The 16,614-nt window shown below is 38.4% G+C and overlaps 1 protein-coding gene across 8 annotated transcripts in view; it reads right to left on the reverse strand.

Annotated features, from left to right (window-relative positions):
• The window catches only part of LOC122057070 (protein ENHANCED DISEASE RESISTANCE 2-like), a 125,705-nt gene that overhangs the window by 12,539 nt on the left and 96,552 nt on the right, over nt 1-16,614 (reverse strand). For all 8 annotated transcript variants that reach the window (XR_006133447.1, XR_006133443.1, XR_006133444.1 and 5 more), the window contains 4 exons: nt 6,551-6,786; nt 6,431-6,470; nt 6,172-6,326; nt 5,959-6,060 (listed from right to left, as the gene is read on the reverse strand). Coding sequence is in view for 1 of the 8 variants with exons in the window: in XM_042619065.1 (XP_042474999.1) it covers nt 5,959-6,060; nt 6,172-6,326; nt 6,431-6,470; nt 6,551-6,786 (533 nt within the window). In the remaining 7 variants the exon portion in view is untranslated. The remainder of the gene's footprint in view (nt 1-5,958; nt 6,061-6,171; nt 6,327-6,430; nt 6,471-6,550; nt 6,787-16,614) is intronic.

Raw genomic sequence — 16,614 nt, forward strand, 5'->3', positions numbered from 1 at the left:
TGATTAAACCGTATTTTATAAATCCATTACCATTTTAATTGAGAATTTTGATTCTAGATCGATGATAAAAGTGACTACATAGTGTGATTTTCTCACATTTGTAGGTTCAAGGTCATGTGCATAAAAAATGCTAAATGGAAGCATTCAATGCAATCTAGACACCGGTCTACCAATGGATCAACTCACATGTGATCAATGGCAAGATGGGAAGAAGTTTCACTGAAGCAATTAAGGGCAAAGGAGGAATTTCACCTCAAATTAGAAGTTTGACCAAGAGATTAAGCAACAAAGAAGAATCGGCAAAGGGAGGACTTGCGTGAGTTTGGGAAGAGAAGTGTAGAGGCATGACGGTAATTTTAAAGGTTGAGGAGTTTTCTGGAACATATTGGATGTTGGGCTCATTTCGTCTATAATTTAAAATGGCGCAACTTTAATTCTCGGATTGGGTCAGCCCGGGGTTAGGATAGAGAGATATAGCCGAAAAACCATTTTTGGCTAAGTTGGAATTTAAGTTGAAATTTAGAATTTAAAAAAATAAATTCAACAATCTTTCTCCACTCTCCCACACATTACCCTCTTTTTCACATTCCTTTCTACTGTTGGTTTCCTTCTTTCTTTCCCTCCTACTTCTCTCCCACGTTACTCTCTCTCTCAATTCCTATTTCTTCTCTACCACCGTACCACCTTCTCTCTCCCTATCCTCTCTCCTATATAATGACTGCCACTCTTTTCTTCTCCCTGAGTTCTCCTTCTCTTTATTTCTTCTTTTCAGTTTTTTATTTACTTAGATTTATTTGACTTTTTATAAAAATTGTAATTGGAGAATCAAAGTTATAATTTGGAACTTGAAGTTCGGATTGAAGATTGGATTCGTCTTTTGGTTATTCGCAAAGCTTGGGTTGAATGCAATTTTCTTAGTTATTCTCTTCCTTTATTTAATGAATTATTCTTCTTTTTTTTTATTTTCTTCTCTTCACCGTGATGGTTAACTAAATCCCACAACTTGGGGATTGGATAAAACCATGAGACGAAGAGCAACTTGTGAGTAGTTCATGACCGTTTTTATAATTCCATGTAACAAAAATCCTATTGCAAAGTCAAAATTATGTATGCCACTAATTACCTTTCGTATGCATAATTGTGAACTTCCAATACAGTCTTGCTTATGCTCTCATGGTATGTATCTGTTGAATAACTCAATGAACATATTAGATTAAAAATCCATATTTCCTATTGACCAATTCAAGCATGCGATATAGGGCTAGATTGTTTGCCGATTGTTCGTAAATTTCATGGTGAATTCTAATTCGTAAGTGCTTCCCCACATCATAAATTCACACCTCTCTAGTGCTTGCATAATTTTAGGTTCATTAATTCATTCTTGCCTTAATTTTAGTTTCACTTTGTTCTTGCATGTTAGTTAAGTTTGTTTAATTTAATTCCATATTTAATTCTTGCCTTTCACCATTGTTAGTTTAGTTTACTTTAATATGTAACAACCCCATTAGTTTAATTTAATTCCATAGTTAATCCTTGTCTTTCACCAATTTTGCAACTCCTGCCAATTCAGTCCTTTCAGATTCCTATTTTGCTCACTCAGGTATTTTATTTGGTGGTCATTGTGCATCAGTAGTCTCCACTCCCTAGATCATTGATTTTGGTGCCACTGATCACATGACCGGGCCTTCCAGTTTATTTCACCAGTATTCACCCACCTCAAGCAAAGATAAAGTTAGGGTAGCAAATGGCACCCTATCATCTGCCTCCGGAAAGGGTTCTATTAAATGTTTCTTCTATCACTTTGTCTTCGGCTTTACATATCCCATATTTTACTACTAACTTGCTATCCATTAGTAGTCTTACCAGAGACCTAAACTTTAAAGTAACATTTTTCCTTCCCATTGCATTTTTCAATATCTAGTAACGCGGAAGACAATTGGACGTGGTAAGGTGCAAGGTGGTCTTTATTTGCTTGATGATGGTTGTCTCCCTACGGCTACAATATCTACTACTCCTCATCAGCTACACTCTGCTGCTTCTAAACTGAATCAATGGCACTATCATTTGGGACACCCACCAATTGGGACATTATCTCTTTTATTTTTGCATTTAGTTAAACCATATACTAGCGATGATTTTTTTTGTGAAGCTTGTACTCTAGCTAAACATCCAATTTTTTACCTTTAAATAAAAGAAGCTCTTCTATTTTTCATTTGTTTCACTCTGATGTATGGGATCCGTCTCATCGGACATTTATTTCTGAAAAAAGATGGTTTGTGTCCTTTATTGAGTGTCACTCTAGAACTGCTTGGGTTTATATGATGCAGCACAAAAGTGAAGTGTTAAAAATGTTGTTTTTAGCAGTTCCATAAAATGATTCAGACTCAGTTCAATGCCACCCCGAAAATTATCTACAGCGATAATGGAACAGAGTATGGAGGTCAGTTTCAACTTTCAAAAACACCTAGTTGATCATGGGATTCTTTATCAAACAAGTTGGGTCAACACTACTGCTCAGAAAGGGGTGGCTAAACGCAAGAATAGGTACTTGTTGCATATTGCTCAAGCCACGATGTTTGCTAGATAGGCCCCATTTCAGTATTGGAGTGATTCTGTTCTCATAGCAGCTTACCTAATCAATCACATGACAACTTGTGTCCTCAACTCTCAAACTCCTGATGAGGTTTTTCAAAGGACTACATCCTTCCTGGTGCCTCCAAAGACATTTGGGTGTGCCTGCTATGCTAGAGATCATTCATCGGAAAAATTGGAACCTCGAAGTACTAAGTGTATCTTTGTGGATTACTCTCCTACACGGAAAAGATACAAGTGTTACCATCCTCCTACCCGACGTACTATGGTAACAATGGATGTTGTGTTTAATGAATCTATTGGTTACTACTCATCGTCACCTCTTCAAGGGGAGTCTGGTATTACTAGTGAAAAAGAGATGAGTTTGAATCTGCTTGCTCCACCAGTGTATCCATCATCTTCCACTAAGGACCCTCATGCTCCACAACACAATGAGGGGATAGAGCCTATGACAGAGACTCATGTCCCTATTGTTCCAACACAGGGGGAGATGACTCTAGTCCAGAGAACCATTGGTGAATTCTAGAGACAAATTAATGACTCCACTCTCCAAGTCCATAGTAAGGGACATACCAGAAATAAGCAACTTCAGACCATCACCACTACTACAGCACCAACACATATCCCTACATCAAACCTAGATTCAGAACTGACTGAGCCTCATACTTCAGGTATAATTGCTCCTTCGAACCAACCTATTTCTCTTAGAAAAGGCACTAAGACTTGTACTCAACATCCTATATCTCATGTTGTTTCATATGATTCCCTTTTTCCGTCCTATCGTGCTTTTGTGTCTACCTTTTCTTCTACTTGTGTTCTCAAGATTGGCAGGAAGCTCTTGTAGTAAAAAATGGAAGGCGCAATGGAGGAAGAAATGGATGCCTTAAAAAAAGAATGCTACATAGGAACTTGTGACTTCCGCCTGGGAAGAGAACCGTTGGTTATAAACGGGTGTTTGTGGTTAAAAAGATCGATGATTCTATTGACATATACAATGCAAGGCTTGTGGCTAAAGGGTTCATTCAGACATATGGAATTGATTACCAAGAGACGTTTGCTCCAGTTTCCAAGTTGACCTCTGTGCGAGTTTTACTCTCATATGCTCTAAACCTAGGATGGGAACTCCAACAACTTGATGTAAAGAATGCTTTCCTATATGAAGAGTTTGATGAAGAAGTATATATGGATATTCCACCAAGATTCTCTGGTACAAGAACTCAAAGCAAGGTCTATAAGTTGAAGCGTGCTCTCTATGGTTTGAAGTAGTCACCTAGAGCATGGTTTGGAAGAATCACAAGGCTATGACATATGTGGGTTATAAGCAGAGTAATGTTGACCACACATTGTTCATAAAAAGGTCTAGTGAGAAAGGTACTATGCTCATTGTCTATGTGGATGACATCATGGTAACTAGGAAATGATAGTACTGAGATCGATCATCTCAAACGTTTTCAGGGCAGAGAATTTGAGAGAAAGGATCTTGGAAAGTTAAGGTATTTTCTTGGGATTGAAGTTGGCAGGACTTTAAAAGGAGTATTTCTCTCTCAAAGGAAGTGCATCCTTGATCTACTGTCCGGGACATGTATATTGGGTTGTCATCCTTCTGATACTCCTATGGAAGCTAGTACCCAGCTCAAGGAAAAGGAGGGTGAACCAGTTGACAAAAGCCACTACTAATGATTGGTAGGGAAACTGATATATCTCTCATACACGACCGGATTTGTTGTGGCGGAGTTTGGTTAGTCAGTTTATGCATGATCCCTATTCCTCTCATATGGAAACAGTTATCCATATCTTACGATACTTAAAGTCAACTCCAAGGAAAGGGATCATTTTATCTCCTCATGATCATCTCCAAGTTGAATTTTATACAGATGATTGGGCTGGTTCACCTGACAAAAAGTCCATCTCTGGTTATTGTACCTTTGTAAGTGGGAATCTTGTTACTTTGCATAGCAAGAAGCAGAATGTAGTGGCTAGATCTAGTGTTGAAGCAGAATTTCGTGCCATAACACAGGGGATTCGTGAGTTATTATGGTTGGGTACACTTTTTGGATGATATTGGTGTACCCCATCGTCTTCCTATGATGATTTATTGTGATAACAAGGCTCCTATCAATATTCCTCAAAATTTAGTATAGCATGACCGAACCAAACACATGGAGATCGATAGACACTTCATCAAAGAGAAGTTGGATGTTGGTTTGATTTGTGATCCTTTTGTGAACTCTAATGATTAACTAGCTGATTTGTTCACTAAGGGGCTGGTTGGAAAGATGTTTCATCTTAGTTTAGTCAAGTTGGGCATGTGTGACATCTATGCACCAACTTAAAGGGAAGTGTTAGAATGGGAATTAAGTGTGCCGCAAGGGCACATTGGGACTTTCCCCCCTCCACTGACCCTATTTAGAGTGGGGCAGCTGGATCAGGGGTATACTTGTAATTAGTTTATATTTTTTAAGACTTGTACTCCGCTATATTTTTGCATATTATAATAAATAAAGGGCTTGTGTGATCAGTCAAAACACACAAGCATTCTCCCTATTCATATTAACATATTTTACATATTACTTATTTGTAGTGTTTAATACTTCAAATCTGTATTTTGCATGTATCATAAGCATTTCCATACGTATCTTGACCATTAAATGTGTATCTGGCGACTCTCCGATACGATACAATATGATAGCTCTCTTAAAATCACCCTTCCAATATTTTACCCGATACCGGTACCGATATTTTAAACCTTGCTCCTGCCTCCACAAGCAATATAGTCACAAAAAAATGCAAAATTTCCTATTAGCAATTACGAATTAGCATCATGTATCATCCGTACTTAATGAAGCTAATTAGTCACAAGCACTCATGACATCTCTCACCACTTCAACACAGGTCACTTCTGGCTTTCAACTTGTCCTTTTAACACCCCCAATTCACACCCCAGTGGGTTTACTTGTTGGGCTTCAATCCATACACCCAAACTATTTGTTAGCAAGGCATTTCGCATCGGCAAGTAGCAATTTATGGGTGTGCCTCAAATATCAGGTAAGCACTTCAAATTTGGGTTCAGCTTGAGGGCTCTATCATCTAATATTCAAAAACCTCCCAACAGCCTAGAAGGGTGGCTATGACAAGAACTATTCATATCATTTTGTGTCAGTAATTCTAGTCAACAGCTGGCTAAAAGAACTCCCAATAAATCCATTTAATGGTAGGTCCCATCCCTTTCCCCTCCCCACCTACCTAAGACAGAAGGAGGGAAAAAAGAAAGAAATCCCACATGAATGTGCATCAATGCACCATAATCAAGAAGGGTGTCTATTCCAACATAGCTGAATGAAGAAAGAAAAGAGTAATTAATAATACTTGCACTGCACAGCCTTGACGTCTAGCAACATGATCCATACGCTTTGTATCCTTGAACCAATCAACTGCAACAAGCTCCATTAGATGCTTCCCCGCAGGAACCTGCAGATGAATATTGGAAATTAAGAAGCGGGCATGTTATGAACTTATGATACGTCCCTGACCAAATCAAGATCCCAGAAACATACACAAGAAGGAAAGCAGAAGACTAACCTTGGCTTTGTCAAAACAATAGTGTTTGCTACGGACTCTGAAATTGTTAGCATCAGACACTCTCCAACAGTCACGACCGTTATCACGGTCATCCCGCCGTAGATTACCAGAAAAACAAGACAAATCAATTTGATCTATTGGCTCCTCATCCAAAGCTTTAATTCATGAAAAAATATGCATTAGAAGTTTATTTCATTTTCAAGGAAAATGTTTCCGTACTTAATGAATAGAATAATAATTTGGAGTAGTCAACACCAACCTGACCGTTTGACTTCATTCTCAACCCTTTGTGGGTATGCCTGAAATTTGAGAAGCTCATATTCAGAGAAAAGTGACAAAAAAAAAAAAAAAAATACAAAAACAGTAAGGAAATACAAACCTCTTGTTCACCATCGGCTATCTGAAATTCTTCATCCTCATCAGAGTATTCATCCATCATCACAGAGTTTCTGCTAGCAGCATTGATTTGATCAAGTGACGGGGCAGGCTGAACAGAAGGTTCCTGTGTTTTCCTATTTTTCTTTGAAGAAATGGAATCTGAGGTCATATTTACCATGACTGGGATCCTTGGAACTGCATGCCTTTCATCTGTTTGAGAAAACCATTCACGTAGCCCTATAACAGAACATTAATCGAAGCATGGTTAAGTATCATAGAACTACCAGCAAATATTCATATCAAAAGATCGATACAACTAACATGATTGTGAAGAAAAAAATTCTTACAACAACAACAACAAACAACAAACTCAACCCAGTGCACGAGGCTCCCACTACTGTAGGATCTGGGAGGGGCAAGCGTACACAGCTTTAGTCCCTGCTTCACAGGAGAGGGTGTTTCCAAGAAATGGGATATCAAAATCCCCCCCAAGAAAAGGAAAAAAAACAGAGGTTCATAGTGATAAAAATTTGTGAAAAGAAATATAAAGTCAACAAAAATTCACACACACTATAACCAAAGGGTTCTGCATGCAAATGGTGTGATTATCCAGGAAACATCTTCATTGAATTCAAATTCAACAAATATTGGTGGTTCGAACCAAAATATTCTGGTTAAAATCAAACTCAAGACAGAATCTGCCTCAATTTTTAAAATTCCAAGATTTCAACTAATTTTCAAAATATTTTGGAGTTTTTAGTGGAATTTCATTACAGAGTTAGACTCTCCATTAAATAAAAGGGGAAATTACCTAGATCGATCAGATAAGAAAGTTATTTACAATATAAGTAGGTTTACAATTTGTATTACACTCACTAGTTTTGATTTTGAAAAGATTTACTTAATCCCCAAAGCTCATGGCTCCAAGGAAAAAAAAAACATTGAACTTCCTAAAATACTCCAACACTTCAAATTCTCACCTCGTTTTATTATTATTATTTTTTTTTTCAATTTTTACATTTTTATACGCATGGGACCCACCACCTCTTCTTCTTCTCCTTCCAGACAGCACCATCTCCTGCCACTGCAACCTACAACTCAACCTCCATCTGCAACGCATCCCACTTTGACACGTCCAATACCAAAAATGTCACACAGATTCTTGTGACCTTAATAAACCTTGATTGCCAACGTGACTCATGAATTTGGGTTAATTCACGATTTCTCATTGATTCTTAACCTCTGGAAGTCAAACCTCTCGCATCCTAGGAAAACATCGTGTGCAACCAAATCTTTAATTTTCCTTTTCTAGTTACTAGTCCTTGGAGAAGAGAAGGTAGGTGGTGTTGGGGTGTTGCGCTGTGATTCATCTTATTCCTTACCTACAAATCAGAGAGTTGGAGACAGAGAGAATGCCGAGAAACACTTCAACATCATCGTTAGTGCTTCTATGGAATACGAGGATCCTCCTCCCCTGTCTGACTCTTCGATTGTATTTGGTACAGCGTCGTAGTGGTACTATCAGTCGTTTACTCAACTTGGTGCACCTGAAATTCCCTCCAAGGAACAAATCCCAGAAAGGTGTCAAAACCACAGACAACCATTCACGCCACCAGAAACCTTATGTTTCGCCTGTTCATTACCACCGAAATCCCCTCCAACTCGTCATTGTCTTATTCCACAGTGGAGGTTTCGCCTTCCTCAGCCCTGATTTCAAGTACTATGCATTGATAGCAATACCCCATTGTCATCGTCTTTGTCAACTATCACCGGAGAACTGTTTACGGCCACAGTATGACGATGGCTTCGACACACTCAAATTCTTCGATGAAACAAACATCGACAGTTTTCCGACGAATTTGGATCTTTGTCGGTGCTTTCTGGCTGGTGATAGTGCTGGAGATGATGCGGCACAAAGGAGGAGATTGGTGTTGGGTCCCACATGCAGAGAGAATTTGAAGTGTTAGGGTATTTTAGGAAGTTCAATATGTTTTTTTCCCTTAGAACAATGAGCTTTCGGGGTTAAGTACTTTTCAAAATCAAAACAAAGTGTAATACAAATTTTAAACCTACTTATATTGTAATTAATTTTGTCATCTAGTGGATCCAGGTAATTTCCCCTAAAATGGAGTAAATTCAACCAGAGGTCCACTTCCGCAACCTTTTCTTGGAAATATTTTCTTGAAAGAATTGGGTCTTGTCTTATGCAGTGCACTTAGAGGCATATACTTCGGTGTCCCTCTATTAAATGTGATTTGTTTGATCTAGTCTATAAAAAAATTAAAAATTAAAAATTAAAAAAAAAAAATAAAAAAAAAATAACCGTTTGAAACCAAAATAAGTAAGATATAAAAAGTAATTTAAAACATCTTAAGCCCTAATTCAGTAAACTATTGATGGATCTAACTGTGAACCTTTAAGAAAGTGGGAACTCCAAGTGACATCCAATTTCCATATGATCATCTGATTGCTTGCTTTTCTATTTATAATAGATGGGCTCTAATAGAATGGCTGGATTCCATGTTAACAGATTAAAGCCACATAGGAATCCCCCATCTTCTTACTCTAGAGATGAAATTTTACATCACTGTGACTTTAATCTTTACAAAAGAAATCATAGCTCTAGTTAGTGGTATTTTGGACATAAATTAAAGACCAGACATAGTATTTCAACCAAAGCCCAAATTCAACTGAAAGCTTATTTCTCCAAGATTCTTTTAGTAATTAGTAAACAATTTACTTCTCTATTCTAAGCCTTTGAATATTGTGTTAAAGATAGGATAAGTATGCTACCTCATATGTGTGTACGTGTAATACCTAGCCTTGTACTACCTTTCGCATTTGTTACTCTTGTACTACATATCTACATTATAAATAAAGAGTGGCATCTATCATATGAGACAAGACAAATCATTCTCAGAATCTTCTACTCTCAACTTGGCATCAGAGCCCAATATTTTGGGTATTTTTTTCCTTCACCACCAGAAGGTCCGACCAAGCAACTGAGGCTTCGGCCTCCAGACCAAGCATGGTCAACTGAAAATTTTTCAAAACATGTTGCATCACGCTGACCTCAATTGACCACCTACACAGACCGCCGGCTAACCCACATGGCCCCCACACTTTACGCCTAGGTACTCATGGCCTCGCCTGGCCCTAGAGGCCACCATCAACAATCCCACCAAGTCCTTTCCACTCCATATGGCATTAATGACCTTGCCTGGCTCCAGGGACCACCGGAAAGCCTTTCATTTGGATCCCTACAACTCCACCTAGCCTTCTAGTGATCACTTCAAACTCTCTTCTTCAGGCCCAAAGACCATGCCGGCCTCTCGTCCAGGCCATCAAGGACCTCCATCAAGTCCTACTGCCCTACATCGCTAGCCCCGACACCCTTCATCACTGGCCCTTGCACCCTTCATTGCTAGCACTTGAAAGTTCCACCAGCCCTACACCCTTAGCCGCTAGCCCCATCACAGCTCCCTGACCTTCTCTCCTCAGCTCTCTTGTGTGCTTCAATGATAAGGTCCACATAAAAACTTTTTTTTATTATTGCACTTAATTAAGCAGCCCATTTCTTGTTGAGACATCGGTTCTATGACAAAGAGTAGCGTTAAAGGCACCTCCCTAAAAAGCGTTAGTGGTGCAGATAAGTCACTTATTGGGCTAATTTTATTGGAAATAAGTCTTGGATTGGGTTATGTATGTGTTGGCCTGTTGGGCCTTTGATCCCATGGGTTTTCTTTGTAATGGGCCACTTTAATGGGCCTAAAATATGGGTAAGAAGTAGGAAAACGAGATTTAATTCATTACTTTAGTTAGAGTCTTGTTTTGAGTCTATTTCCTCTGTTATTTCAGTTTTCTAGTCAGTTTAGGTTTCCCAATTAATTAAGAATTGAGTAAGGCCTTCCCTTTTTAGTGTTTGAGTCAATTTTGAGTCTTCCACATAAGTTAGTAAGGGGCTACAGAATTGAACACGAATTTGATTGAATGAAAAAAAAAAAAAAAAAAAAAAACGCTTTGTGCTGGAAAACTGTGAGATGCATTGTTGTGAGAAATAGCTTGGGTGAGATGCCCTAGGGAAGAGTGAGATACTCGACCCAACCTATTCCCTACCCTCATTCTTCCCTTCATTCTCTTATTTACGTTTTGTTCATACTATTTGTCCGGACTGTCCCTGAATCTGATTTTTATTGAATTTACTAAAGATCCAACCTGGGAATGGATCACTTGTGATTCAATCTTACATGAGTTAGGTAGTGACACTAGTCGAGTTGGGACTCATGGCCATTACCCATCCCTCCAGCCACGTCCAACCAAGTTGAATGGGACCAATTACCTTGTATGGTCAAAGGCTTGCCTAATTACTGTTCATGTCAATCATTTTTAGGGTACCTGACAGGTGACACTCCATTGCCAATTGAGGCCTCCACCAAAATACTTGGTCTCTTCTAGTTCTAGTCCCTCCTGGCTTTTTAATTTAGAGCTTCAGACCACATGACTAGTTCTACTAAAGTGTTTCGCTCATACCTACTTTGTTTAGGTAAGGATAAAGTCCGTGTTGCAGCCAGATCCTTATGCTCTATTTCTAGGAAAGGATCTGTTAATTGTACTCCTACCATGTCCCTATCCTCTGTTCTACATGTGCCAAATCTTTGTGCTTATCTACTTTCTATTTATCTTCTCCTTATGTCCTAAATTATTGTCCCCTATTCTATTTCACTCACTATGTTTTTCAGGATCTAGTGACAAGGGCAACAATTGGGTATCACAGAGTATGGGATGGGTGTACTTTTTGGACTCACATCTCACCATAGTTAATAAGGTGTCGCCAAGGCGCTACTAAGGCGACACAAATGCGTTAAGGCAGTATGGGTAGGCTAGGGTAGTCATGCGCTCTATGGGTTTCACATAAGGTGACGCCTTATGGCACCTTACGACGCCTTACTGGCTTACTGCGCCTTATGACCAGGCAGACACCTTTTATATTTTTGTTTGTTATTTTTCTTTTTAAATGTATTACCATAGATTCCATATCTTTTGTTGTGATTGGCAAGTCTATGGGAATTCTATACACATGAGAACTATGGGATCAAGTCAAGTTTATATAAAGTCAAAAACCACATTTGTGGTTGAACAAATCACAAATCGAAAAATCCTTTTGGCTATTTTCTTCTTCGTTTGGGAGAACTAGAGCATCAGCGTTCCTTCCTCCATCGATTCCAGCTCTGGCGACTCTCCTTCTTCATGGAGATTTGTTTATCATCTGCTTTTTCTGCTTCTTTCTTTCTATTCCTCTTCCCTTAATCCTTCTTCTTCTTCTTCTTCTTCCCATCTTAGCAAGACTTCCTTCTCTTCTTTCATTCTTTTTCTTCTTTCCTGGTTTTGTTTCACATTCCAGCAATATTGACCTTAGTTGCAGCCCTAATTATACTAACAGGAGCAGAAATATTGTAGATGACCTTGGGCACTCATTTTGGCATCATAGAGGTAAGTATAACAAATACTTACATATTTTAACAGCCTTTTTTTCTTTATATTTGTAATGTTGTTTCATAGTTATATTATATGCTATGATAAAGATGAACTTACTTAGTTTATTCACTTTACTGATTTTTTTTTTAATGAATATATTGCATTGGTATGAATCTTTGACCAGAATTATATGCTATTTGTGCCAAATAAAATGGTTACATAAAAAAAACAACACTAGAACGCTTTATTCGATAAGACGACGCCTTATGCCCGCCCTATCGCCAAAGCACTTTGGAAGACCATCAAATGCCTCGATCGCCTTCCCTCCTTAATAACTATGCATCTCATTGCTATTCCTCCGAAGGATTCTGCTCATACTTCTGGAATAGATAATGCTCTTCAGCAGCTACATTTATTGCATCGCCGTCTAGGTCATCGCTCATTTCGCACTTTAGGTTTAATGTTTCCTTTAATAATTAAAGTAGCCCAGACAAGTTTCTTTGTGGTACTTGTGAGCTGCCCAAACTTACTCGTTCGTTTTGTTTTCCCAATTTAAATAAAAGTGAAGTTCCCTTTTCTATCGTTCACTCTAATGTTTAGGGACTCTCGCAGTATTGCTCGGGGTGGTTTCCGATGGTTTGTTTCCTTTATCAATAGCTGCACTCGTCTAACTTGGGTTTATCTACTCCGTACTAAATCAGAGGCCTTTACTTTTTTCTGCTCCTTTCATGCCATGATCAGGACAAAATTCAATGCTCAGCTTCAGATTCTTCGTGGTGATAACGGTACCAAATATATTGACAACAACTTTCATCAATGTATCGATAAGCATGGTATCATCTTCTAAACATTATGTGTTCGCACCCCGGAACAGCATGGTATTCCTGAGCAAAAGAACCAACATCTTCTTGAGGTTACTTGCTCTCTTTTTTTTCTATGAATGTCCTCAAAATTTATCGAGGGTTGCTGTTCCTCATTGCAGCCTATCTAATCAACAGGGTTCCTTCATGTGTTCTTGATTTCAAAACCCTGTTAGCCTCCCTTCGGACCCATCCCTTGCCTCCCATCTTCCTCCAAGGGTGTTTGGATGTGTTTGTTTAGCTCACAACTCCAAGCCCTCCAGATCTAAGCTAGATCCCAAGGCATTTTGTTGCATCTTCCTTGAATGCTAGGCCTCTAAGAAGGGTTACAAGTGTTAACACCCTCCTTCCCGCCGACTCTTCATCTCCATTGGATGTCAGTTTCCATGAATCTGAGTCCTACTTTTAATCATCTCTTCAAGAGAGAGTATTATGACTGACGAGATCCCTTCTAGTTCTTTCGTCATTGACACTATTCATGTCAAGGGGGAGAAGACAAAAGCAGATTCTATTGAGGGGAAGAGTGTAGACACTCCAAACCCGGAATTGGCCAAATTTGAGCTACTTAAATACTCACGCCAAAGACTCAGCAGCCCGCTACCAACCTACCATGTCAATCAGAACCCCCAAATCCACTTCATTCCAATCAGGTAATAAGAATCCTCCCATTGATACCGATGACATTGATATTCCTATCATTGATACAACAGGTGTAAAGGCTTGCACTCAACATCCTATTTCTAACTTTGTTACCTATGAATCTTTATCCCCATCCTATTGTGCATTCGTCTCTTTTCTGTCCTATGTTTCTATTCTGTAAGGCTAGAAGGAAGCTATCTTTAATCCTAAGTGGAAGGAAGCTATGATAGAAGAAATGCAGCCTCTGGAAAAAGATGGCACTTGGAGCCTTGTTCCTCTTCCAACAAGAAAAAGACCAATAGGATGTAAATGGGTACTCACCATCAAGTAAAAGGTAGATGGCATTATTGAACGGAACAAAGCCAGGTGGGTTGCAAAAGGCTTTACCTAGACCTATGATATCGACTATCAAGACACATTTGCTCTAGTAGCCAACATGAATTCAATTCAAGCAATTCTGTCATGTGCTACAAATCATGGTTGGAGTCTCCAACGACAGGATGTCAAGAATGCTTTCACCATGGAGACCTTGAAGAGAGTATAAATGGATATCCCTCCTAGCTTCCCCTCACCTTCTACAACCAGTAAGGTGTGCAAGTTCAGGAAATCCTTATATGGCATCAAACAGTCACCGAGCTTGGTTCGGCCAAATCCTGAAAGCTACGCAAAAAATTTGGAAATAGACTATCATGTTGATCATACCTTGTTCATAAAGCAAAATGACAATAAGGTTATTGCTCTCATTGAGTATGTTGATGATATAGTGATATAGTAGTAATAGGCAATGATGACACAAAAATATCCAAGTTGAATGTTCAGTTGGCTAAGTAGTTTGAGATCAATGATTTGGGACATCTCATATACGTTTTGGGAATAAAGGCAGGAAGATCCAGCAATGGTATCTTTATTCCCAGCATAAGTATGTCCTAGACCTTCTCAGTAAAGCTGGTATGCTCGGGAGTAAACCTATGGATTCCCCTATCGAGGTCAACCATCAACTAAGCAGTAAATGTGATGATCCAGTAGACGAAGAGAGGTATCAAAGACTTGTTAGAAGATTGATAAATCTATCTCATACCAGACTAGATATTGCCTATGTTGCAAGCGTAGTTAGTCAATTCCTACAAGATCCATAAACTGCACATCTAGAAGCAGTGCACCGGATTCTAAGATACTTGAAATCTGTTCTTTGCAAGGGAATCCTATTCTATAGTCGGGGCAATCTGAAGTTGGAGGCTTTCAATGATGCTGATTAGGCGGGCTCCATGGATGATCGACGTTCTACCACGGGGAAAACTAAAAGCAAAAAATGGTGGTTAGATCAAGTGTAGAAATAGAGTACCAAGCAATGGCTCAAGGTGTATTTGAACTAATATGGCTTAGAATCATACTCAGTGATCTCAAGGGAAATCTGGAAAACCTATGAGACTCTACTATGATAACAAGATAGCAATTAGTACATCCTATTGTAAGCAAGTTGGGCATGAGGGATATCTATGCACCAACTTGAGGGGGAGTGTTAAGGATAGGATAAGTACGCCACCTCATATACGTGCGTACATGTACTACCCAGCCTTGTATAACCTTCTATATTTGTAACCCTTTCTACTACATATCTACATTATAAATAAAGAGTGGCCTTTGTTATATGAGACAAGCCAAATCATACTCAAAATCTTATCTTCTCAACTTAATGTTTAGGTCTAAACAATTGATTGGCGATATTGGGTTTCATTTTGTTCACCTAAGTTCACAAAAGTCTCAAAAGATAATTCCAAAATTATAATTTCGTATATTACAACACCCCGCCCCACCCCCACCCCCACACCCACCCCCCAAAAAAAAAAATGAAGAAATGTAACATCTATACCATTAATATTCAGCAAAAATAAAATCTTAAAAATATTTGAAATATAAATAGAATATAATAGGATAGTATTTTGAGATAGTTTAAGGCCCTCTCTGGTATCATTTTTCTTTTTTATTTTTGTTCACAAAAATGGTTTTGGCTGCATTTGGTATCATTTATGGAGCGTGTTTCTATTTAAAAAAAAAATTTGGTAAAAAACAAAAATCAAAAAGAGATCAAGAGCCATTTATGTGTTTTGGCCAAAATTGATTTTCAGTTATTTTTGCACTGAACTTATATAAGCACATGCTTAAAGTCCCAATATGGAGGGGTAAAGTAGTCATTTGCTTTGTAATTAGAAATCCAAGCCCGTTGCCCCCTCTTCTTCAGTCCAAAGTGGAGAAAGAGAGTCATAAAGAAGATGGGTGAAGGGAATATCTTCACCCATTTCTTCAAAAAACCATTTTACACAGAGATACCAAGCTATTTTTCACAGAAAAAAAACCATTTTTGTCAAGTATTTACCAAACCATTTTTATATTTTGATAAAAAATAGTTTTCATTAATGATTTTTGTTAAATAGGTAAAAATAAAAAAGAAAAATGGTACCAAAGAGGGCCTAATCCACCTTTGTAGAGTTACATTGGAAGTGGAGATGATATTGTCTTCCGGTCTGCAATTGGTCTTTGGTTCACATTAGCTGTAGAGCATCCCACCAAAATTCCCAATATTCAACGTAGTAGCCCTATAATGCAATCCCCCCAGGGTTCCAAAACACCCTAATTAAGTCGCTATGGGCCAACCAAAGTGATTAAAATCCAAATATGATGAAACAGTGGCAATTTCGTAATTTTCTGCAACAGTTAGGACCTCTTTTGGGCAAGAAACAGAATCTAGGATGGAATAGTAAATAAACATAGAGAAGGACCAATCTGGAATTTTAAAGTGTGTGGAGATAAAATAGAACAAACTCAGCAAAGTAGGGGCTTTTAATAAATATCCTGAGACTTGTCCTTATTTGTAAATTACAAAGTTGGTCATCCCCAACCTCAGAACTGTGATGAGTGAACAAAATAGACCCAAGATAATTTCTGGTGAGAAATCTCACTAGCATGAACTCAGATTAATCTAAAATTTATGGTGAAGACTCCTAACTCCCAACCCTTTAAGTGCAACAAGTAATGGACCAAATAATGGATAAATTTAAAAAATTTATATTCTGAAACTGTTCTGGATGGAGTG

This window comes from Macadamia integrifolia, chromosome 12 (assembly GCF_013358625.1).
Source record: "Macadamia integrifolia cultivar HAES 741 chromosome 12, SCU_Mint_v3, whole genome shotgun sequence".
Classification (NCBI taxonomy): Eukaryota; Viridiplantae; Streptophyta; class Magnoliopsida; order Proteales; family Proteaceae; genus Macadamia; species Macadamia integrifolia.